The 27,062-nt window shown below is 37.8% G+C and overlaps 1 protein-coding gene across 1 annotated transcript in view; it reads left to right on the top strand.

Moving 5' to 3' along the window:
• Window positions 1-27,062, top strand: part of Ser (protein serrate) — a 311,007-nt gene that overhangs the window by 192,465 nt on the left and 91,480 nt on the right. Inside the window, exon 6 of the mRNA XM_083118768.1 lies at window positions 20,119-20,252. Coding sequence (XP_082974894.1) covers window positions 20,119-20,252 — 134 coding nt within the window. The remainder of the gene's footprint in view (window positions 1-20,118; window positions 20,253-27,062) is intronic.

Genomic DNA, 27,062 nt, shown 5'->3' with positions numbered 1-27,062 from the left:
CTTTATACTATAGGGTCAGTCTCGATTAACCTATCTGAGCATGAAGTGCACAGTGCACTTTAAACAAACTTTATTTTAGTGTTCCCTTCTATAAGTTTCATTAGCTAATTTTTACCTGTTTCTCTTCTCATCCGATATAACTAGGTATTTTCACATACATATATTTTTCATTTGCCTCTATCTCATATTATTTTCTGCAGCTGCGTTGGAAATGATTTATTATTATACTTCTATAACATATTTTACATTCATACCTATCATAATTTTATGGTGTTATCAAGTATCTACTAATTTTTGTTTTCTTAAGTTCCTTTCCATTCAGCATGTCCTCTTACCATCCTTATTGCTATTGTCACTCATTATTTGGTGTTAATCACGAGACGGTCCCAAGTAAAGGCTTTGGAATAACCTCGAAGGAGTTAGTGCCAATCCATCTCAGCACCGGGATAAGTACGAATTATAATATTTTCAGCCGAAGGAAATTTCCAAGAGATTACCACTGGAAACACTGCACCATATATATTGTTGTTTTCTTCATCCCTCGATTATCATCTCGGAGTACTCGTTTCTTATTGATATCTTAGGGACTTATCGATATTCCTTTAGCCTGTTTTAAGGTCGTCATTTCTGCTGCAACATTTTTTTGTCGTTGTCTTCTTCTAACGTCAAAATATTCTTATTTCAGCTTGTACTAGGAATCACAAGCTCCCTGACATCAATACCGAATTTTGAAGTAAGAGATTCAATATAAATTTAATTAAACTTCATTCTGATTTGCGCGCGTACCAGCCAATCGCCACAATAAATTATTGCAATCTCTCAAGATGTAAGAAAACAAAAGCCATACTAGCAGTAATGCATTCTTGGCTTACAACTTCTAATGTAATTTCTTACACTCAACTGCTCACAGAGATTTCTATCGTTCCTGCAAGTTTACAGATTTCAAATTTTACGAAATTTTGTGTCTGTGCTTTTCTGTTTTGATCATGAATTGTCTGTCCGTTCAATACACCCAATGGCTTAATACCCACCAGTGCCATCTGTTGATCTATTTTTCATGCACAAGCTCTTTCCTCTCCCTCTCTGGTTATTGAGAATGCCGAGTCGTCAGAGAAGCGGACGGTGCTGACCAGCACTCACTGGGTTACGGGTAGCCGAGGGATTGACATGCAGGCAGCAGCACTTGTCGGGAGAGTGGAGGAATGTCCAGGTGTGACTGGAATGTGTGGGCAAAGACCTTGTCTCCTCACCTACGCAGATCTTAAGGTCGCTGGGGGGAGAGACCGAACCGCGAGTGCCTGAATGGAAATAGCCATGTGGCTCTTCGGGCGATGTAGCGACTTCGGGTATTGCATTGCATTACTTTCTTGCATTTAACGTTACATATATCGCATTGCATAATGACTCCTTTCAACTGCAAACAAGTCAAAACAATTTGAACACTATTCATCGCACCGAAACACGCATGTTCTAAATTTAGCGTCCAAAAAAGAGTAAGGGAGCTTAATAGAATGGAATAGTCAGCAGAGCTTTTATTGAATTTTTGATTTCGTTTTTTTACGTCACTTTTCTAGAACCATAGGTTAATTTTGGCGATAATATGGAATGATGAACTGATCAAATAGATCATGATGATGATGATAAACAACATAACACATCTATGCCTTGCCAAGGATTCAAACATAGGATACCTAGCTTTGTGGTGCGTTAGGCTAACCATTACAATCGCTCAAGATGTAAGAAAAGAAAAGCCATACTAGCAGTAATGCATTCTTGGCTTACTAGTTCTAATGTAATTTCTTACACTCAACTACTCACAGAGATTTGTAGCGCGTTAGGCTAACCACTCCGCCACAGAGGCTGGTACACGGGTTCAAAGTAAATTATGGTAAGGGTGTGGCAACAGTATTAGGCTACTGAATTACGATTGCTTGTAATAGTTGCATGTTTAGTTAGGCAGTGATTGCTGTTTTAATCATTACCATTAGCTGCTAGCTTTTTGGGGTAGTAATAATCTGTGATGGTTAGGTTAGGCTTGTTGGGTTTGGTTCTCTTAGAAGAAGAATACGACGAAAAATGGTTGTAGCAGCAATACCGACCGTTTAGTTAATATGATGTACAATCACGATGGGAAGAAGAAGAAAGAATATGTTCACTAGTCTGTGATTGCAGTAGTAATTATTCTGGGGTTTATGTGGCCCATTCTGACGCGCCATTAAACCAAGGTTTCTGTCCTGTGTTTATTATTTCGTGTTAGTCTCCCCTCATCTTTTACTTCTAAATCCCTTTTATATCCATTACGTTTTAGGTGTTGCTACAATTAATTCGTTACATCGGCTGGCATTTGCCTAGTTAAGAAAGCAGACATACGGATAATATGTCCTAATTTTTAACTGCCGTAAACTTGTTGCATTTTACTTTCCTTTGAGAGCACATCAGCGCCACCTCGCGGAGGAACTTCCCAACCACGCGGCTGCTCTAGAAGCCACAAGAAGGCGCGTGATCTAACTCCGAGGGCGGCGCGGACTTGGAAGGAGATTGAGAGAAAAACCGCTCAGAGTGAAACAGTTCCATTGTACCCATGTCATAAGAGATTAAAAGCATGATCCGCCTATGTCTGGCATCACACGGCCTGACAATTCAACTGAGAAATCAATTCATCTCAGCGAGCAGTGGGCATTGTAGCAAAACAACAATGCAGTGTTGCCAGAACTTACCGAAGCCATTCGCCGAAGGAGAGAGGATTCCACGGTGGCCGAGCTCTCTCCCTTTGACAGAATCCAGTTGTTTACATCGAAGCTCTCGGAGGGCAAGCTTGTTACAATAAGACAGTAGGAATTTACATGGAAATAAATGGCCTATTTACATGCCGGAAGCACTGGTTTTGTGTTACGTGCTACACCGCATTTAGGCAACAAAAACGTTCCTTTCATTGCGCTGTCTTTTTTCTTTATTTATTTGTTTGTAGGTGTTATGTAAATTTGTTTGCGTGTTTCTGTCTTGCATCGTTGAATATTTAGAAGTTATATTTCTTCTTCTTTATTGTTTCAACTCCAGCAGACAGTAGATTCCTTTGTCTTTGTTATTTCATGAGTTTGTAGAAGTTTTGTTGCTCTGCCCCTTGTCGTGTCTTGACTTTGTAGAAGTTCCATTCATTTCACTGTTACTTTGTGATTTTGTAGTTTCATTCATTTTAATTTGTAATTTTATTTACTTTGTAGGAATTTCATTAAATTGTGCTTGTTACTTTATGACTTTGTAGAAGTTTTGTTGTTCTGCTCCCTTGTCGTGTCTTGACTTTGTAGAGGTTTCATCCATTTCACTGTTACTTTGTGATTTTGTAGTTTCATTCATTTTAATTTGTAATTTTATTTACTTTGTAGGAATTTCATTAAATTGTGCTTGTTACTTTATGACTTTGTAGAAGTTTTGTTGTTCTGCTCCCTTGTCGTGTCTTGACTTTGTAGAAGTTCCATTAATTTCACTGTTACTTTGTGATTTTGTAGTTTCATTTATTTTAATTTGTAATTTTATTTACTTTGTAGGAATTTCATTAAATTGTGCTTGTTACTTTATGACTTTGTAGAAGTTTTGTTGTTCTGCTCCCTTGTCGTGTCTTGACTTTGTAGAGGTTTCATCCATTTCACTGTTACTTTGTGATTTTGTAGTTTCATTCATTTTAATTTGTAATTTTATTTACTTTGTAGGAATTTCATTAAATTGTGCTTGTTACTTTATGACTTTGTAGAAGTTTTGTTGTTCTGCTCCCTTGTCGTGTCTTGACTTTGTAGAAGTTCCATTAATTTCACTGTTACTTTGTGATTTTGTAGTTTCATTTATTTTAATTTGTAATTTTATTTACTTTGTAGGAATTTCATTAAATTGTGCTTGTTACTTTATGACTTTGTAGAAGTTTTGTTGTTCTGCTCCCTTGTCGTGTCTTGACTTTGTAGAGGTTTCATCCATTTCACTGTTACTTTGTGATTTTGTAGTTTCATTCATTTTAATTTGTAATTTTATTTACTTTGTAGGAATTTCATTAAATTGTGCTTGTTACTTTATGACTTTGTAGAAGTTTTGTTGTTCTGCTCCCTTGTCGTGTCTTGACTTTGTAGAAGTTCCATTAATTTCACTGTTACTTTGTGATTTTGTAGTTTCATTTATTTTAATTTGTAATTTTATTTACTTTGTAGGAATTTCATTAAATTGTGCTTGTTACTTTATGACTTTGTAGAAGTTTTGTTGTTCTGCTCCCTTGTCGTGTCTTGACTTTGTAGAGGTTTCATCCATTTCACTGTTACTTTGTGATTTTGTAGTTTCATTCATTTTAATTTGTAATTTTATTTACTTTGTAGGAATTTCATTAAATTGTGCTTGTTACTTTATGACTTTGTAGAAGTTTTGTTGTTCTGCTCCCTTGTCGTGTCTTGACTTTGTAGAGTATTCATCCATTTCACTGTTACTTTGTGATTTTGTAGTTTCATTCATTTTAATTTGTAATTTTATTTACTTTGTAGGAATTTCATTAAATTGTGCTTGTTATTTTATGACTTTGTAGAAGTTTGATTCCATTTTGCTGGTAGTTTTATAACTTTGTGGAAATTATATTCATTTTTATTTCATTTTCTGGCTTTTTTAAAGTTTTCCATCCATTTTTGTTTTGTTATTCTATGACTTTGTAGAAGTTTCATCCATTGTGAATTTTTATTTCAAGACTTTGCTGAAGTTGGGTGCGACCATGTTTAATTTATTTTCCTTTCATTGTAGTTATACTTTTCCAGTAGCTATTTGTAAGTGCGTAAGTTTCGAAAAGAAAGAATTAAAATAAGCAACGAAGAAACTGAAGAAATGAGGGTAAATGTGGCTTTACAGGCATCTATCTGCATATAGAAAAAAATGTTTGCATGTTTGAAACAATTACAGTGTGCTGCCAAAAAGTATGAATCTACAATGAGAGAGTAACAGATAGGTCAAGGACAGATTGATAGATTGATGATACTGTGAAGAAATTTGAAGTAGACTGCGAATAGCAAGGAGATTGATTTTGAGGAGTCCTGAGCTCCATGCAAAACCATAAAACCATCAAAAGAAACCATGGAAAGCACCCTCCACAACCTCGTAAAATCAACAATATTACATTGGCTTTGTAAGAAAGTACATGTAACTTTCAAGCAACACCAAGGACTTACAAAGACAATAAAAGGGTCATTAATAACAAAGAGAAGGATAGTGGTTGCTATAGACCAAAAGCTGGTTGGAATAGATCAAAAGATATTCAGTATAGTTTTCAGGAAGTAAAAAGTCTGCTCCGAGTAATCAAGGAATATACTGTTTAAATTGAAAATAGAACCATCATGGTAGAAATGAGGACTCCCTCAACCCATTTCCAAGAATAGAAGTAAGAGTGTGTCAAGAATGCGGTCGCTTCCATTCCAGTCCCGCAGCAGGGTAATTGTCAAATTGTCGCTGATGCTGTGATCATTATGATTATACCACTTGAAGAACGCTGTAGTGAATGACCTACCAAGTATTTCCCGGCTGCAAAAATTAAAATGCATCTACTCCAGTGGCAAATGATAGGTTTCCTGGCATGGTCTGTTAAGGTTTTAAAATTTAGTATCAGCAAATGCCCACGGGGGATAATTTCCCACGAGTTAAGAGGTCCTCATATTGCAACACTTTCGGCATTAAACTGTTGTGAGGTAGCCCGATCCTCAGGGGCGTACCCCCGGGGATGGACTGCTAGAACATTGCAGACGATGAGCCGAGTAGCTCAGGAGTGACCAGGCGGTTATCCACCACATAAAAAGAAGCCACTTTGACTTCTGCTGGTCCGCACTGTCTGGCCTCTTCCTTCCCCCTCTTCGGAAAACGTTTTATGTTCTCTGCGTGTTCCCGGCATGTAATTTCTTGGTTGTTTTACTGTTTTTTCTTGTCTTCTTTTTGCTTAGTGGTAGATTTTTCTCTGGATTTTTTCCTATTCGCTTTCTTCCTTATCTTCAGGACTTAGAGTATATTTGATACAATTTTCTCGTTCATTAATTTCTACCACATTCTAACATCAATGTTTCCAGTGCTGCTGTTCTCGGTAACCAAGGTTACAAGGGCAACATAGGATATGAAAGAGGCTACATCTCATTGTTTAAGTTCGGTTTGTGCACAGATTGGCCGATTGAGACTGGACCTACAGTTCAAAGTAGAATCCGAATCACTGTGGAGTATGTCTACATCGGAAACTAAACCAATGACCCCTTGATTACAAGGCAAGAACGCAAGTAAAGAAGAGTGGTTGACTGGTAAATATTTTTATTAATCATTATAACAATTACTCCATGGAAAATAATTGTATGAAATGATTGACTTTGCCATGCATTTGGGAGTGTCAAACCATTGATTGAATGTGTTAAGAGTGTCCATTAGAGCCAAGCACGTGTAAAGTTATACAATGGATTACTGTGACTGGAAACACCTTTTCCAACTTTCCCGCGAAAATTTAATTTATGAATATTCATTCTTTGGTGAAAGAAAAAAAATCTTATATATCAGAATATATTTCCTGATTTTGATGAGGTCATTATGGTTAAATTCAGCCATTTGTCGCTTTGAGAGTCACAAGGTCTCTCGGAGCCATGGTTCCACCATTTTTCGTCGCGTTTTTATTGACCAGAATTTTTCAGTCGTCAAAAATGGCGGCCGTATAGAGTAAGTTCGGCACCAAACTGAAAATTGAACATTGATTTCTAATTTGGCCACCGTTTTCTTAATAATTTGCCATTGCCCATTCATTGCCTGTTATCGACACGCCTTGAACTTACTCTCCTTGCTTGAGGTGGAGCTACACCAGCAAATATTTGCTCCGCGACATGCAAAACTGTCCACGACAAAACTTACGTGCAGATCTATCGTGATGAAGACATGGTTTCGGCATTTCCGCGTTTGTACAACATATTCAAATGCTGGTAGTGATGGTCGTGTCAAAAAACTGCCACACCCAGTGAAGAGCAAGATTCATGTTTTCTACTGAAAAACAAGGATCAGGTCAGGGGCATAAAGATAAGGCGTGGCTTTCAGCACGAAGTTTAACCAACCCGTTACCCCTCACTTGCAGTGTTGTCAACTGCACGAATATGTTTCTAACGTCCTTTTTTTAAAAGCCATATTTTGCCAGCGTAGCGGCGCATTTCACGAACGTGATTATGAAATCCAAACATAACAAATTTCTCAGTATCTTTATGTTATGTTATTGTGCGAAATGTCATTTTCAACATGTTTTACGAAACTCTATCAAATTTTCGTTGAATAGTATATTGTTGAACATGCTGTCATTTATCAAAAATTTCTAAGTTTCTATATAAGCTGTATGAATATACACTGAAGTAAACTTGATTGATTTTAGTGACTTTTCCATAGGGAGAGTTACCAAAATTAGCTGGCAATACTGCTCAACCGAGAACAGACAGATTTCACTGACAGATTTTCGTTTCGCTCAAGTGGCTATGTTCGACATTGCGATGTCTGAAAATCGAAAGAAGATTTATCTATAGGAAGGTGGAGAATGGTTGGGGAAGCATGAATGTGGAGATGTACATAACTTTTACAAAGTAACGTTGGATCTTGTCCAAGAAAACTCAAGCTATAGGCTTCTGTTGTCTGCCATCTGGACAAGGGTATCCCTTATCGCACAACACTTGAGCAACCTTGTGTTCTGACGTCACCGGGCAAAGCTTTTTATTGTTAGGCTAAATGCCTAAGTTGTTAGGTTAGGCTAGTTGGGTTTAGTTCTCTTAGCATAAATAATACATTTCCAGTGTATTTATGTTAATAGAATCTAACCTAACAACGTAGGCATTCCTCGTCTAACGTCCGAACACAACGTAGCTCAAGCGTTGTGCAATAAGAGATACCCTCTGGACAAATTTCTGTGCAGGCAACTTACATAGATCTAACTGTAATATCAGAACATTTCACTATTCGAAAGGGCGTTACCAGAAATTTTTGTAGAGGTGATCAGACCATTACATGAAATTGAATGATGATGATAATTATTATTGTTATTGTTATAGCTTTGGGATAACTCTACTCGAGCTGATTCCATTATTAAATGCTGACACAGCTGCTTTTCTGTATTTATATTTCTTACATTTAATATACTGAAATGCATAGTTATTTTATTTTCTTAATAATTTTACACACTTAGTTCAAGAAAAATATTTTAAATGTAAGGAAGAAATTCAGTCCTAAAGTTTTCATTTTGTACTATCTTGCATCAAAATTTTATTTTGGGAATTTTGAAAACTCTTGGATTAAGTGGTAGAATATGGAAAAATGGAGTTTCATACATTTTACGACTAATTTATTCCCCTCTATCATTTTTCACTATTCAAATATTTTTTTTTTTTTATCTTGAGTATTCATGATATACTTCCCAAAAGTTACTTTGCATAGCTACTAGAACTTAACTTGTATACTTTTAAAAGTTACCGCATTCCAAACATAACTTTCCATACATTCCAAAAAGTATTGTGCATACCATCAACAAGTTATTTTATAAACCTTACAAAAGTTGTATTGCATAACTTTCGAAAAGTTAACTTTTCAGACCTACAAAATTTGGCTGGCAGATCTTGCAAAACTACGGAACGAAAGATACCTGTTTCATTTCATTAACGTCATTTACTTATACATTTAGTTTAAAAACGAGCGGAATAACGAAAGAAAAGTACAAGGAATTGGGATGAAGTGTTCATGGCCCAGCATTCCCCGGAAACGAATACATTTCAGTTTGATATTTCCGCAGCGGGATTTGAAAGTGCGATCTACCAATAAATTGAGTTTAATTCGATGTCATTATTATTGACGTAACACAATAAAGAACAATTATAGTGTTTGGCTTACACTACACAATTTAGATACGATAGCTTGAAGATGTGGGTTCCAGTCGTAGTTAATGCCACTGACGTGAAGAAATAGTATAGCCAAAACAACCAAAAATGGGCGAAAATAATGATGAGGACTCGGAAGTTGGTGGCCTAAAAATGGTCAAAAATTGCCTTGAAATTATAAGAAAATTACTAAAATTTTGTAAAATTGCTTTAGATATTGAAAGTATGCTTGAATTTTTCATAAAAGACAGATGAAGTATCTTTGTAAGTATTCAAAAATTCGGCAGAATCGGATGTTTGGTAGTTTAAGAATGGTAAAAATGAAATAAAAACAGTAAACAATTATTGAAAAATGCCCTGTATGTTAAAAAAGAGGCCAAAATGCAAAATATACACAAAGTTTTCTGATTGTAGCTGAAATGTAACAGACTACTCTTGCGTTCAACCTCACAGCCGGCTCAATGGTCAAACGCGGTAAGTGTTCGACTTCCGGCCTCGCCAAAGTTCTGGGGATCGATTCCTGGCCTGGTTCTTCTTTGTGATTGTCCCTAAATCAATTTCATCTGATCATCACTCATCCTCAACGTCGCGATTGGTCATAAAGCGGAAGAAAAGCGACGCTAAGTAACAAAAAAAGATATACGTTTAGCTTCATCTACAAGATCCTCCACGAAATGATAACTTTTCAACTTTGTAGTCAACTGTACGACCTCTTGTCTAAAAAAGTAGGTAGGATGCAAGGATGATAGACTTACAAAACGTTCCTAAACGCACGTCGAATAACTTTAATCCTGTCCTTTTCAGCAACCAAATGTTGCCGACACCTGCAGTTTGTGGATCCAGTTTCAGTCCTCACTGCCTTTCTGCTTTTCCTATTCTCCACATGAAATAAAAAAAATGTTTACAGTCTCTGGGGGTCATGGTTCAATGTTGAAAAAAGTTTCTGACGTAGTGTACCGTTTAGCGCATTGCCGTGTATGAATACAAATGATATCGCCTAAAAAACAGAGTTCCCGCGGAGGTTCTACACTATGTGTGACGCGAGGATGGCTTTGTAGGTAACAAGCAGGCCTTTTCACAAGTCCTGCCACTCAGCGGTGCAAGAAGCACAGTTATGGGGCACGGAACAGTATATTTCTCTTGTCAGCTCACAGGCGTCCTGTTCGTGTTTTATTAGTTTCTTCAAGTGGTGTATCCTTTTTTATCATTAATTTGTATGCTACAAGTTAGTTTTGCCGGGTAACTTGAAAGCATCTTGAGAGTTAGGTTGTGTGACGTTTCTCCGACCTTTCATCAAATTCAAGTGACTCTTCGTTCTGAGACTTACTCTGAGACCACCTCAGGTATGGGATAACTACGGAACACATGTTGCAATACCATTGGTGTAGACACAGAAGCACATGAGTTAGTTCTCTCGTTTAGAACTAAACTGTACTATTCATCTACCGTACGCAGGATTTTCTTTCGGAGGGGCTGGAATTGTAGAGGTGAATATTACAGTTCTGAGTTCTGAGAAAGGGGGTTTTACAATAAAATATTCCGTAATTACCACTTCTAACCTTCGTTTTAAAAGTTGTTCAAAGACAAGAAAGATAATCAGGGGCCATTTTAAGGGCAGTTTGCATCTACCACTTTGATTTTTTCCCGAATTCTTCACTACTTTCATTGAAAATTTTCATCTTTCTCAAAATTTCGGGTGGGGCTGCAGCCCTATCAGCTCCTCCCAGTGTCCACCACCGTACTTGAAACTGTGGAAGCAATAGCCCTAGTGTCACAGAGGCGGTAAAGCCGTTTCTTTAACAGCACCGGGGTGAACAGCGGCGATGAAAGAGGAGGGGAAGCCTGTAGTTTGTAATATATGTTCCAACCGGCCCCCGTGGCGGAGTGGTTAGCACATCACGATACGACGCCAGGGGTCCCGGGTTCGAATCCCGGCCTATGCATGGATGTTTGTGAGTGTCCATTCATCACATCCCCATCTTCGCAAATTAGCTAAAAGTGGCACAAAAGCGAAGTAAAATAAAGCAAATCAATCAATCAATATATGTTCCGAGGTTTCAGATATCTGGGCGCTAGTATACAGCTAATATTTGTTCAATATATCTCACACATGAAAATAACAAACAAAAAAACAACAACACTATATCGAGTATCTAATAATATTAGTATTCAGCCCCTCTTTTGAATTACAGTTACCAAACTCAATATACAAGATAAAGAACCTAGAGCAGCATCCTTCACATAATAAAACCCAAAACAATAATCTCTTAGAAACCGAAAATCTCCAAGGTAATCAATAACCACTTTGAGAAATTACAAACTTGATTGACGGTAATCGCCATTTTGAGTGTTCGACCCAACCAGAGCCGACCCTATGCAGGGGCAACTTGGGCACTCGCCAGAGGCCCCGCGTCAGGTAAAAATAATTGTTTGTGTTCGGCTTGTTACCACTTTATAGGACGCTGATGCTTCCAATTAAGCAAATAATCTGAGTTTTCCTGACTTCATGGATTCTTTTGACATATACTTTAAAATACCCCAAAATTACTGAAATCATATTCTAAACAAGGTACTACATAAAAGTCGTGTATTTCGGTCAAAAATAGTTAATATGCATTTAGAATGAAATTATGAAGTAAAAATATTATTTTATAATATATGAAACCATATAAATTCAATACACGGTCAAAATTCAATAGAAAGTAATAAAAAATAATTATGATGATTAAAAATTGCCACTTTGATGGGTAAAATAATAGTTTGATATTGAACACAGCCAGTTTTGTAATTAAATATAATTAACGTCGCACCAGTGGCACGTCGGAAATGAAAAGAAACAATAATTTAGAAATTTTTATTAGCCTCCCACAATTCTTGGTTTTACCTTTAAAACTGTTCTGCTTATTGCGCCTAAGTAATAATATGAAACACATTACATGAGTCAAATGAAAATCTTAAAAGTCCGACAAAAATTTCAGGACAGACTGTATACAGCTCAAATTTACATGAAGTATCAACTGTTATTTATAAGACAATCCCATGGCTGCAACACTTATCAAGTGAGCTTCAAAACGACATTTTTGTCATTTTAAAGATGGCACCTCCCCTACACACTTGCACCAGTAAAGAGGAGTGGTTTCTTGCCCTCTGTCACCACACCAGCAAGTTTACTAATGGAGGAGAAAGTTCGGCAATGGCCTCAGTTCGCAGGCAGATGGGTGGAAAGGCCTTCGCAGTAGCTCATAAGTGACTGCACATGGACCCCCAAAGACTTATTCAACCTAAGATATAAGGAACTAACTCAAACTTGAAAATATATATAGACAGCAATAGGTCTGTGCTAAAATGCAGCAAACTTGTGCAATCCTACATACAGAAATCTAGTAGATAAGAAACAAAAACAAATTAAAGTTTTAATTTGACTCTCCCTTGTATAAATTAATGGCTTATTAATTGTAACAATGTTCATATTTTGATTTTGTAGGACACATGAACTACTAAGGAACAAAAATCTGATTTTTCCATGGCTCTGAAAAATTTTGGTTATAGTGCTGCATCGAGGCTTTCTTGCTCGATCGTCTAATAGTTCGCACGGATGACGCTAGGTGGCTTATGGAATCGGCTGTTTCTTTGCTCGAGCGAATAACGCTCGAACAGGCAAACGATCGGTATACGCTCGAAACCCAGAAGTTCACGTAGAACCGTAATTTGTCTGTGGTAGTGGGTCATCAAATATGCTTCGTGAAGTGAAAGACGCAGTGAAATTGAAACTCAAGTGAACATAGTCATCATCTCCAAGTTAAAGTATAATTTAGTCTATCTTACCAAAACATAGCAATAGATGATTATGGGCTGAAACTACCAGTACGAATTTTTACACATATATTTGTACGATTATTGTCACATTGAAATTATATTTGATATTCTATATATTCGAGCGTAGGAGATTCGATCGAGTTTGAGCAAGTGAAAGTGGTCCAATGCAGTACTCTGTCCCGCATATTGTATGTCCCAGACCTCGCACCCACCCTAAACCCAACCCGCTTTAGATACGCCACTTGATGCGCGTGTGATTTCCTGAGAAAGCGGGTTTGCGACCAAAGCTACCTTCCTCATCGTGTATTGCAGTCACCGACACACACGCAGACACTTCTCTGTCTTACGTATTTCCCTGAACGTCGTCTGCTTTGTATGCTCTGTACACATAAAGCCCTTGTATGCGCCTGGCGTTCAATATGTCCATTGTGTCGATTCTATTTTGTTTTAGCGGTCGCTGCTCTTCTGCTTCTTTTCCCACGGTCCCCTGGCAGCCAACGTGCATCAACCTTCTTCTGGCATACGTGCTGCAATTTTTTTCAACGTCATCGCAAGAAATATGGCAAGCTGCGATCTGAAATGAATGAAAGATCATATTTTATGCGATTGGCAGGGACCCGGTAGTTGATGAAAAATCATATTTTTTATCTTAGCTTTGAAAACAGTGGTGAACATAATTCTAGTTAGTTTAGCTTCAGTTATAATAAGAATATGTTGCTTATATTTTGCATTTTTTGGCCGTTTTGGGTGTATTATAATTTTGCAGTATTTTTTTCCAGTTCTTTATTGCATTTTTATCATTTCTTGAGGTTTTCAAAATTATATTTTAATCTTTCTCAGTTGTTCGTTGCATACAGACAGAGAGAGAGAGAGAGAGAGAGAGAGAGAGAGAGAGAGAGAGAGAGAGAGAGAGAGAGAGAGAGAGAGAGAGAGAGAGAGAGAGAGAAATCTTCAAGTATTGTTGAAAATGGGCAATTCTTCCATTGTACACGCAATTCTAAAATAATATGGTCCATATCGTAGAAAGATAGTTGTGTACAATTTTTGGATATACCTCTCCTCTTCACTTAGCATCATCAGTGACGGTTCCGGGTTCAAGCATCAGCTTATTGGGTTCCCCTGTATCAATTTGCACGAATAGGCAAAAGTGGTAGAAACGCGAGTCACACTAAAAAAAGTACAAAAAATATGGTCCAGATATCTTGGTCATCCCTACATTGTCGCAATGACGACGGTGTACACTTCAGTTTCAAGGGAAAGGCGCCACGCCGTTAACCAACGAGCAGAAAACAAGCCGGAGCAAATAGAGGAGGAAATTCTTTCATGGTCCACCGGCCAGAGGTTCTTTCAGAGCCAACCCTTTCTCCTGCCTCCCTCTGTGATTTAGTGAGCCTCGGCGGCGGAACTCCCGCCGCTGGCAGCGTGGAAAATGACACTTTATTACAGACGCGCCTCTTATTAATTCGTCAGAGAAATGATCACTGTGATTTCCATTCCTTTATCTTTTTTCCACGGCGGCGCCGTAACGTTCATTCTGGAACGGATGATACGTTCCTGAAAGAAATTTAAGTAAATCAGGTCGCTGTGGGTGGATCTAACGGTGTATTTCTCTACGACGGTTCCTGTAATATGCTTTCGTCTTTCTTAGAAACAATAAAAAAGCGTATGACCACAGTCTAGGAAAAGATGTCGGCTAATTTGTCAAACCTATAGTACAAGAGCAAGCTACACAATAATTCGACGTATGTCTTTAAAACTATATCCCGTGCATTATACAGTCACGGACACTGCCGGCTTGTAATGAATACATTGACTTTCAATGGAATCGATACAACCCAGATGTGTCCGTGATTGTGCCATTCCCTGAAGGCACATAAAGAGTGTGGAATTATTCTCCACTCACTGTAAGAAGTAAACTAAGTAAACAGAACCACGTGACTTCAGTGAAATAGTTCCGTTCCTATGTGTTAATTCTGGTGTTATCTTGCCGATAAATATATTGGAGGTAGCTGCACAACTCGTAATATAAGGAACCACAGCTTCACTACAGTAGACCTTGGTTGAGTGGTATGATTTTACCATATGCACTAAAATTCCATGCGTAAAATTACTACACGGTCGCCCGTCCAATTCGATTTTTCGCAAGCCATGTGCATTTGTTTACATTGACTCCATTCATACAGCGAACAGAGAATAGGGCTCCACGTAATCTTAATCTGGATCATGGTGAAAGTGGTGTGATCAACACCACGCTCTAATTCTAATTCTCCTTATCCCGCTCAGGTATTTTGACAAAGCTGATTGTGCCATATTGTGTTTTTAAGAGAGAGATATAGATAAGGAAACCACTATGCGAAGGACAGATCTTACGAATGCATTACAAACTGTATTAATGATTAAGATAAATGCCAACAAAAGAAACCTCTAAAATTGCGTTGAATTAAACAGTAATAACAGCGAAAATTATGGAAAACTTCACAAAGATGCAGAAGACTTAACTGGACAATATCATTGAAGGTGGAGACGTGGAAGTGGAGTGCCGAGGAGGAATATATAAAAGATGTGAGAAAAGTAATTTGCTAAAAGGCAAAGATTCTATCTGAAGACAGGTGCAGGCAGGTGGATGGCTTCTAATAGATTATATTACTATTGTTAATGTGTTATTGTTACAACCTCACAAAAATCAAGATTCCTCTCGCGAGAAAAGTGCGATATATCGAGAATAAAAAGCATTATTCTTGAATAATTCATGCAATAAGTGGAATTTCCTAGCCAGGGCAGCCATTTTTCTGCGTTAGCCTCAAACTGGAACTTCTTCACTTCACTGGCTACGGAGTTGATCATGGTTAAAAGTAGTCCATGTCCATAGACTTGATATGGAAATACCTCATACCTGAAACAGTGTTTTAAATGGGCCGATTACGACTGATAAAGAAATATATTGGTCATTTATCTTGATTGTCAAAATGCGCCACAAATAATAATTAATTTTCGACAAAAACTGCTGTTCTTTACACAGGATTGATTTCGCAATCTTGTCATAAACTAGTAAGTGTGCGTGAAATACTCAAGAAATGTACTAGTTTCTCTCTCTCTCTCTATCTTTTTTTATACTAAACCACGCAATGCCATAACAAGCCAAACGAGTTACAGTACTGAAATACGCATGTCCGTGAGGGACGAAAAAGCTGCGTGGATATATGTTGTTGACAGGTTTTTTATTATTCTTTTTGAGGAAACTGGCTTCCATCAAATCCTGTATCCACTCTGAACATCTGCCACGAGATAGTAATTAGCATCCACATCAGCCACGGTCGTGGCTTAATGATCCTGGAGTGTGTCGTGCTGATCAATGAGTATCTTCAATTGATGTAGCGAGGTAAATGCTCACTCCGTCCATACTTCAGGTCCCGTTAGGTTTATTCCACATGCGTCCCGCGTATTGCAGTGTCATTTTGTCCTCTCGCTAAGTACAGACGATGCATTGACTGCATTACGCAGCTCCGTAACAATGATCCCTACATGTAACAATACATCGTGCAGCTTCTGTCAGGATGTAGCATTGTCCTTCAAAGCTCGGGGATGAACTGTGAAGTTCTGCATTAAAATTCCTCGCGTACGTCTTGGATTCTCGGTACTTATCAAGGTTTCTTTCTTTCTGTAGGAAGTTATGTTCTCACCTGCAGTGCCTAAAAGGATGAGAAGGAAAGAGTATAAACCTTTTCAGCTAAGGAAGTGATGTGATTGGCAACATGCTTCTGGGAAATTCCATGAGACTGACTGCATAATGTTTCTGTATTTTTGTTACTTTACGTCGTTTTTTCCCACTAATCGCTGAATTAAATTGATGACAGAATACTCGAACAAACAACACCCATGCCGTGGTCGGAACTCGAACCCGGGAACTTCGTCGACCACTTAATGAGTTCGAATAACCGAGTCTGTAATGATTGTTTGACACTATCTTATATGTAACGTCCGTAACATTTTAATTATTCTGTACTTAAGAAATAAGAACAACCTTTTCTTTTTTTACCGTCCAGTTTATACAAGCTTGGTCTTACTTCAATGTTTGCACATCAGAGGTTGTTCAACTCGCATAAATATGGCAGTGATTAAGTGCAGGTTTGGTTTCTTATGCTTCATGGGTTACTCCGTAACAGTATAATCTTTTATGAATGCATAAAGAATAATTGTATCCTAAGTCTTCAGAATATATCCGTGTAAAATGCATGACAATACTAACTTTGTAGAGTAATATAAAAGCGTCCGTATCTACGGAATTGCCCTTCTGTCACTTAAAAGTGCAGGATGTGATTGGAAAACGCCCTTCCCTTGTGTGTTAGTCTTCTTTCGAAAGTCTCTATTGCTCTCTAATCCGAAATGAGGCAGTTTTTTGTGGTTTTAAAGATTCCTTCAAATTTTTAGTTTTGAGAGTATCGACGCCTAAGTAAGATTGTGTCTTCATGTATTTCACATGTGTACTCCTGAGTCAAAATTTTGATGTGGAATTGTTGTAGAGAAACATAAATTGAAGATTAAGGTGAGGTTACTCTGCGAGACCATGGAATATTAGATAAAACTAAGAGTTTTAAAAGTATAGTTCCTATATAATGTTATTCATCGTTGAATAATGACACAGGGGCTTCACGATGGCGTACTAGTAACGATGTCGCCTTGTAATCAAGGCGTGCTGAGTTCGATGCTCGTTGGAGGCACATAGTGAGTTGGATCCCAGTTCCGATTACTCTATTTCTGCATAAGTACCATATTACAATATCTAGTCGTTCATGGACTCACGTTTCGCAGAATACGAGGTATAGAAGTGTAATTTCACCTTTAAATACAGCATCGTACTCCGTGAAGTGGCCTTCGGATAATGGAAAACATGAAACATGGGAATCTTCCATAAACATTCCGAGCCTGTAACTCGTTCACCGTCGACACTTCTTTGGTTACTAAATCATGAAATTTCGGCGTAAATAGGCACACATTTAATGAATTGTACAGTAGGAGTAAATTGACATTGTTAGGGATTCACTGGACAATGTGTTCATTTTCCTACACATTATATCCTCAAAAACAACCTCTCTTGCTTTGCCTTTGAGTTTACTATTATCTGGCCTATGTACAAAAACGGAATATAAATTATATGGATTTATGGAGTGTCTTAAGGTTTCCATGGTAATGGCAATTTTCTAATTACTCTACTGTGAGTGGAACGTGTTTAGCTTACATCACCACATTTGCCAGGAGAGCCTGAGGACTTTGGTTGTTGCATGAATTGACTCTGAACAGCACTGGCCATGGCATGCGTCTGCATTCGTTCCGATTTCGTGTCTGAATGAAGCGGCAACTGTCCATTTTGTCATTTGAATTTATCCCGAGGAAGACACGGGTCCAACAACACGTTCAGGAATTGAATTAATATACAATTCAAATTAGGTGTCGTGTAGCGACACGCGCTGTGCAGAGTCGGAAGCTTGATCTCGAAAACTGAGCACTCCTACCATTCTGCAAAAGTGTATATTTTCAGAGAACTGGATGCGAAAGGGTGGATTCAAATTCCGTCAGATTACAAGTTTGCTGCGACGTCCTCAATCCACAATCGCCACAACAACGGTGGAGTGACTGCAGGCAGAAGCGCATTCGTTGATTCTACGACCTTCCCCAGGGCCCAGACGCTACAAATTACCCTCCTCTTCGATTCAAAGGTTGCGTTTGCCCATTGTGGTTCGATGAATGGGTCTTTGAATTAATAGGGAGAGCGTGCAACAAACCCGTTGCCCTCGGGTTGTCGTGGAGTCCGATTTAGACGGAGTCGCTCTGGTTGTGTGGTGAATGAAGACCCTTGGAGGATCGTTTCAGAGACACACAAGAGGGTCTCGATGAATTAAATTGTGAATCCTGTGGCGGTTTTTTCCCCCTAAAGAGGGCTTTTACCCATGTAAATTAAGCCTTCCTTACTGGCTACATGGTTTTTGCTAGTGTTTCTTGGAATTATTGAGTGTCACGCGTTCCAGGTTGAATAGCCTCAACGCTGAAAAGGTTAAAGAGGTGTGCCATTCGTGGTAGATATTCTTTCTTTCTTATTTTATGCCGCGTTTATGTCTCTTGGATCAATCGTTACGATTCAGATGGAGGGACAAACACCCATGCCTTATTCAGGATTCGAAATAGGATCTTTAGCTTCGTGGAGAGTTACGCTGACCACTCCATCACGGGCATTTTGGAGATGTTATCCCATTGTTTGCCAATGGATATAAAAAGTTCAGCTATATTATGATAAACCAGGACATTGGAGATCAATTTTTGCTTTACAGCAGTTTTATTAACCATCGGATAATGCTAGAGATAGCTCCAAAATAATGATTTACATGATCGCAGCATCGTATAATCAAGAAGATAATAATACAATTTATTTTAAAAAATATGTCTTCTTAGGCATCCGTTTTGCACTGAAAGAAGGGGTAAAACAGATCACTAACGTAGCAACAAGGAACAGTCTATTTTTATAATACAAGATGACTTCAAAATGTAATGACAAGGCCGGTAGTGGTGGAACCTGACATATGCAACACACACACACATTTTTTTGTCCCAACACTTCCTTGATTACTTTAATTGTATTTATGAACTATTTTAATTAACATAATTAAAACAAATCTATGAACTTGAGGGATCAGTGGCATTGTTCCACCTGCTACACAATAACCAAATGAAGGCACTGTATATAATTAAACTTTAGATTTGTTTTGAATATACCCAGGTTCTCTAATGGGCGCTAACTTATTATTATATATAGTAATATGAAATGCATTAAATATATAAATATATATATAAACTATAAATATATATAAATTGAGAGTTCATTAATCAGTTTGTCTTGTATTTTTATAATTAGTGTGTTGTTACTTCACTGCTCTATTATAAATTACATGAAGATGATAAATTGATAATTAATATAATGATATATGTTAGCATAAAATATGGCCTATATATGAAAACCACACCGTAGTAATTAATATATTATTAGAAACAACTAAGAAGTCAGATATTGACTTGTTTTGTACAGTCACAAACATGTCTTAGCTATGGCAACCGAATTAGAATTCAGTGGGAGCCGTAAGAACCCAGAAGTGTTCGTGACTGTACAAGGTACACCATCCAATTCATTTCTCTTTTGTTCCAATTAAGATTCAGACAGAAAATCAGGCTTGTCTCTCTCCCGAGTCTCGCAGTGCACTGAAGGGTAAATATCCTCAATAGTTATGCAACTTGCCAATTCGTTTTGTATTTCAGATTGCGGGAATGTAAGGATAGGGTGGTTTATTCAGAATTTCAAGTTGTTGCCTCAATACGGTTCTTATTTCAGATGCTCGACTTCGTTTTTCTCACAGTGGCTGTTTCTGCATTGCAGGTGTCGTCCTGGCTGGCGGGGAGAGTTCTGCGATCTGTGCACGCCCTACCCGGGCTGCAAACACGGCTACTGCAATGGGTCCGCCTGGCAGTGCATTTGCGACACCAACTGGGGAGGTATTCTGTGCGACCAAGGTGAGTGGAATTGAAATATTACATCCTTATTATTTACTACTCGGAATCCTTGATTTTTATTCTATAGTCTTTCTATTATTTTACTTTAATTTGCTTTTCCTTGTTATTTTTCGTTACATTTTACTACACTAGTGGTAAAATGGAACTAAGAAAAGCTCCACCTTCTGGTGTCTCTACTCGTAGTCTTGAAATTTTAGTTAAAATTTACTAAATTCCGTGGCGCAAAAGTCCCTTGAGATCCAAGGCCTGCCAAGCAATTTTTCATTCGGTGATACCGGATCAGGCCACAGTCACATCGCCGCTGTTTTCTGGATTTCGAGACCAGAGTCCGTTATTATTATTATTATTATTATTATTATTGTTAATTTAATACTTCTAGTGGTGTTACATATCTATTGTAATACGCCTGAAAAACATTTATCAGGAAATTTTCAGGTTTTTGAAGTTATTTCGTCTTGTTTTTCAGGGAGAAGTTAGGCTCTGGAACCTTAACTTTCACTTAACATGTTTACATGCATTTTTTTTGTCAAGTTTAGCAGACTACATTTAAGTCATGACGTGAAGGGAAGTATTGAAAAAAATATATAACAAAGGTAAAAGTACACAAAAAGAAAAAAGTAACCTACACGCTCTGGCACGCAACAACAATAATACAGACACACAAAACGAAACAGTCATCTGCAAAATAATTGAAACGTATTCGTTTATGAAAGTTAAATCATCGATAAACATGTTGAAACGTCTGGAACCAATGATATATCGCTGTGAAATTGTACTCTTTGCTGGGAGAGCAGAGGAGAGCGTGCCGTATCTTTAAGGAAGCTACTAAGCCACTCTTAATGTTTTTAAAACTGTACCTCAACTTTGATTTTTGTAGTAAGATGGTCGACTGGATCGAAAGCTTTTCGCAAGTCCATGGATATTAAACAGATCCTTCTCTGTGCCTTGCAGTCGAAGAATTCACACCACTGGTTGACTTTAGTAGCAACAACTCTGGCGATAGGCATTCCGTAAAGCCAGATTGGTTCTTTGACATTAGTCAATTAGTTTGAAGAAAACAGGAAAGCTGCTTGTGGACTACTTTTTCCAGAACAATGAAGTAGATATATGATGGTTGACCGAGGTAGGATATCCAACTTTGTTCTAAAAAAATTGAGTGGAAATGTCCATTGTCTTACAATCTTGGCAAACATCAAAAGTTTGGAACTTCCACCGGAAATTGATCCGGGGAGCGCTAAACATTCGAACTCAACATTGACTTAATTCTTTACTAATTTATTTTCATTTGATCCTATAAAGTATTCCGGATATATTTTCTCCTCGTTTTTACATTTGTTAAAACTGAAAGAAGAGTGTCCGTCATGATGCAATCCATTTCAACGATACTTCAAAACATTTTCAAGACCTCTGTAGAGATACAATCACCGACAAAAAATTAATTAGAACTTAAGAGTTGTGCACAAAAGTAAGTGCAAATGGCCCTTACACCCTCGGGATTTTGTTAGAAAGAACCAGTTCTTTTAGCTCCAAAGTATCAAATAAAATCACAACTGGTTGCTTCATCCTCTCTTTTTACGTAGGGTTTTTTTTCTGTGTTTCGTGATTAGACTAATTTTTTGCCTTGCCGGGTACGACAGCTGGTTGGAGACAGCGTCAGATGGGATGAGATGCTCATTTCTCCAGAGTGTCCTCAGCATCCCTCAGGAGCGCAAATGGGATATCGGTCCCGAACGGACACCGCATGGCACGGTGGGGTTGGGGTTTCAACTGCAGCGTCCTGCGGTCTCGTAATAAGCTGGTTAACTTTTCGCCTTCTGTCGCCGCGTCTCTACTCTTCGGCAAATATGACTGCTGCTTTACGATTCGTGCGTTATCTCAGTTCACGTAAAAATAGACACTGTGCGTAGTGTAGCCGTTTCAGTCTTCGTTCTGCATCATTTCTCTAGCTCTATCATCCTTTTCTATCTTTCATTATTAGCTGCTCCTTTCATTCTTGTTCTTGTCTCTTCGCTATGCCTCCTCCTTTTTTCTCTAGTTACTTTCATCTCCGCTTTCTTCCTTTGCATTGTCTCTTGCTCTCTCATCTTTCTCTTCCTTTTCTATTCCCCTCTTTTCTTTTCCTCTTTCTTCATCGGAATCTCTATTTGTACATTTTTATCTCTTCTTTCCTTTCTTACTTCCCTTTCCTCTATATGTGTTTATCTTACTTCTTCTCCCTCTTATCCACTTTTTATTTGTCTCTTCTCCTTTTCCTTATTTATATTTTCTCCCTCTTATTTCCATTCCTCCAATTTCTTATTTTTCTGATTTCCCTTCTATCTTTTCTCTTTTCAAATTCTCTTTCTCTCTCTCCATATTTTCTCTTTTCTAATTTTCTCCCTCCCTGTTCCACAGTTCTTTTTATTTCCGTTTTGTGACTAATTTATCTTATATTTCACCCCACCTTTGTTATTTTTTTTTTAAATTTTCTTCTCTCTCACACTTTTAGATAGTTCATTTCTCTCTCTTCCCCGTCATTCTCCTCTCTCTCCTTTCCCTCTATTCTCCCCGTCTCTCTCCCTCTTCGCCTGCTTCCCACGATCCAAGTGCAGGAAATGTTCGGCTCCAGTTGGCTCTCACCTCGCTGCCATTTTCCCTGCCGCAAGAAGAATATCCCCGAGTACACCTGTTGGCCGACACCTGCCGAGGGAACCGGTCTCGCAGGCTAACGGATCCACAAACCTCCTTTTCAAGCGGGAGGACCTGGTGCAGCGTTTGGGGAATGGAGGGGGGAGATGCACTCAGAACCTTCCCGTCGTAGGGGACTATTACTCAAGGACGCTCGGAGTGCCTCAGTCACCTGGACAAGATGCATGTTGGTTTACTTGCAGGAGAATCCGAAAAGGGGAAAAGAACTCGTCTACGAAGAACCTGTTGCCAACTGGAAACGCAATTCTGTAATTGTGCCAGGTTATTTACAAGTTGCTCAAAACCTTCTGCCTATAATCCTTAATCGTATGTTCCTATAATTTCATTAACTATGCATTTTAAATATTATATATACATAGTATAGTTATGGCGCAATCTTAAATATATAACAATTATTATAATAATGTAGTACATATTAAAATGCGAAAAGTAAAACCATGTTCAAACGAGTATTTAAAAATAAAAAAATATTTGTCATTTTTTTTAAAACAAAATCTGAAGCTATCGTTAAGAGAAAAATCAAACTTTGAACCATTTTAACCATCGCGGTGACATTTAAAATCTAAGCTTATCATTAAAGAACATGCATAATATTAGAGTAGGGATTTTTTACAATCAAAATCAACCTAATTCCAATTTGATCTATTCCTTTAACTTCGTTGTTAATATAAGTAAAATTTCTTAATTATTTCCTTTTTTAATATTCTAATTTTGTACATTTGTATGTTTAGTGGCAGTTAGATTAAAATTGATATTGACTTCTAGGATCATTTCAGTTATTTTTAATTATTTTCATATTTACTATAATGAAATTATATATATTAAATATTTCGTTCGTAAAATTCATACAAAGCAACTAAATAAATACAGGACGCAGAGTTTATTCGTGCAATAATACGATACATGAAAGAAATAAAAATTATACACACATATAATAACCATAACCACCATATTGATTAGCTCATTCCATGACCACTTCGTCAAATTTCGCACAGAAGAATGATTTGATGCAAATTCCTGTAATTTATTTATTTTAGTTATATAGAGGACAACTTCTTCGGAGTTGTTATACTTATTTGGACAAATAGTCTGGTAGATCGCAAAGAAAAATTCAAACAATTACGAATTTATGATGAAATAAAATATGATTTTTGTGGTACTGGACGAAGTAAACAAGAACTGCAGGTGGCAACACTGATTTGGAGGACGGAGCATGGAATCAACAGCGTGGACTGTCTCTCTTTCTTCCATTATGATCGTGTATATATTTCTGCTCCCGCTTCCTTCTGCCAGGTACCCAGAAGGTCACTAGCCTACTCGGAGGACGTGACCGCCAGAAATACACGGGACGACTCTGTAGATGCTTATTAATAATGGTAAAAATGCAGAAGGCCAACGAAGAGCTGTCCGGTTTCTCTGTTGCAACCCTCACCTTGCATGCTAAAGATTAATTGCTCGCTCAATGTTGCCGGCGCTTGACGCATTACAATGGAAGGGGGTATCTTTTTGTTTGTTTGTTTGCTTTGCAAAACCTTATTTTGAAATATGCGTTGGAGATGATGTGTTGTTGTTGGGTGTATGTGTTATTTCATGTTTTCTGCCTCTGTGGCAGTACGATATGGACGGGTTAAAGTTAGACACAGAAACCAGATCGAGATAAGTCAATCTGTTAACAGAAAACGTGAAGTAAGTCAGAGATTCATTCAACTGTCAACAGACGACAGTTTAAGGTCTAGTGACGAAGGAAACAGCTGTTGTGTTGATCTTCAAAATGCTGTGAGTCAGACTCTTTTTTTCTAAAACAAAAAGTGACTTACACCATTGTAACTTTAACCCGTCCATATCAATAAATTCCGAAGGGGAAGGCAGGAAAGGGGTGACGTTTTTTTTTTACTTGTCAGTGCTAATTTCCAATGTTTTATGAATTTAATGTTCTTTCTTGAAAATAAATTTATTTTAACAATATTCAATTTATTGTGACCGTTGAGGAATTTTCATGCACGTCTCTGATTGTACGACACTGAACAATGAAGAGTAGTATAGTAGTAGTATATAACTCACCTTACATTGGTGGCACGGATGTGATGTGACTTAAGGGGAGAGGAAAAGATTGACAAAGTGCCTCTACCCCACCCCCACCCCCCTTTTCACAAATCGGAGCCCTACATATAATTCAATACGGATTATATTAAGTCCAGTATCTAGTAGTTAGGTTAGATTGCCAGGTTAGGCTCTCCTGCCAAATTAGTATAGTTTTTCACGGTGACGATGGCCAATTAATAAGTTCCAAGTAGGTAATTTGTCTATCACCGCGTTCATTCACTCTGTTTACCGCAATATGAGTGTCAAAAATTGATACAAAACCGCCAAGAAACAGAGGCAAACCGTTACTTCAGCACAAGAAAAATTTCAGAAGAGAGCAGGTATGCACAGTTTGTTATCGTTATTTTTATCTTTACTGGCGATTACTTCACGTGGATTAGAATTATTAAATAAGTGTAGACTATACCATGATACAGAGGCAGTGTTAAGGTATGGCCCTGCACATTCTCGATTTCGACCATAGTAGAAATGGTGTGATCAGCACCAGGTTCCTACCCAGATATCTATTGATAAGAGACAAGGTGAATCCCTGGAAATGAATAACAGGTCTCCTGCGTAAAAGTCAAAAGCCAGTATAAGATATTATCGTATAAGATATTATCGTGATTGATGTAAAACATATTACTGTTGACACAATTGTTACTTGTTTTTCTTCACATGTTGTATTTTCCCAACAGTTTAAATGTGAAAGAGAATTCGAGAGCATATCATTGTAATGTAATTATGACTGTTTTCAGTTGGATGCAAGTCGACTGAAAATAGTACTTATCCTTCAAAACAGCGCTCTTTTTTTGTAGTTACCATTGTTTAGGTAGATGTAAACTAAATCCAATTAGTATACGCGCAGGTAACATATGTTGACGTAGGCACGACCTATCACTGCTTATGGCAGAGGTGTCGATAAATGCCTAGAACTTTACAAACCATGCTCTCCAGTGGCGTCTCGTCCCTTGGGGCTTCCGGGGCTTAGCCCCTAAAGAAAAACGGACGTATTCACGTAATTATCAATCACCATAACGCATAACTATCACACAGTCTTTTAAAAGGCGATTTTTACCCACGTAAATTCATCGTCTGTTGCAATGGATACGACAGCGCTCCTAGCGGCATTGATGTCAATTATCGCTTTCCGGGGCACGTCGCAAAGGAAGGCGTGGCCTACACCCACCTACGCTACAGTGAAGGTCACATGCTAGCAGAGAGAGGAGGGGAGAGTGCAATGGATTTGAGTGCTGATTCGGGGCGTTGCGTTCGATCTCGCGTGTTGTTCTGTAGTGTTTTGGTGGCTTTCATTCGCTATGTTTGAGTGAGTTTGGCAGGGTTGATGTTCGAACACAAATTGATGAAGGACATAGGCTGTCAATTACAAGACACAATGAATTTGTCCGGAAAAATAGGCATATATTAAATACAATTATCGTTTGCTTAAAATTCTGTGGTCGACATGAACTTGATCTACGAGGACATAATGAAAGAGAACAATCTTTAAAGAGAGGCATCTTCCCAGATTTATTATCCCTTCATAGAAGAGGTAACTTCGTGTTCTTTATTGTAGTGAAGAGTTGAAAAACATAAACTCTATCAGTAGATTGCATTCATTTTTTCTTTAAAATTATTTAGAGGGTACCTTTTCAAAAACAGTAAAAATGACAAACATAGTTTTAATAACTCCAGTGGCAACAGCTGAATCTGAACGATGTTTCAGCACATTGAAGCGTATTAAAAGCTGCTTAAGAAATGCAATGGGACAAGACAGACCAAATGCCTTGGCACTTGCTTACAATAGAGATAGAATACATTTCAAACATAGAGGGCTTCAACGAAAAAGTAATAACAAAATTTGCTGAGCAGAAGAACAGGAGTCAACGTTCGTAGAAAGGTATGTTTCACAACAACACCTGTTTCTTTTGTAATCATGTGAATTGTCATTATATTTTAAATTCTTTTAAAAAAAATATGCAGTTTTGTAGTTTAGAAGATAAATACCCGTTTTTTTTGTAATTCATGTAATTTGTCATT

Source organism: Lepisma saccharinum, chromosome 3, assembly GCF_977018435.1.
Source record: "Lepisma saccharinum chromosome 3, izLepSacc3.1, whole genome shotgun sequence".
In the NCBI taxonomy this organism is placed as follows: Eukaryota; Metazoa; Arthropoda; class Insecta; order Zygentoma; family Lepismatidae; genus Lepisma; species Lepisma saccharinum.
This window is presented reverse-complemented; position numbering and strand designations above follow the sequence as displayed.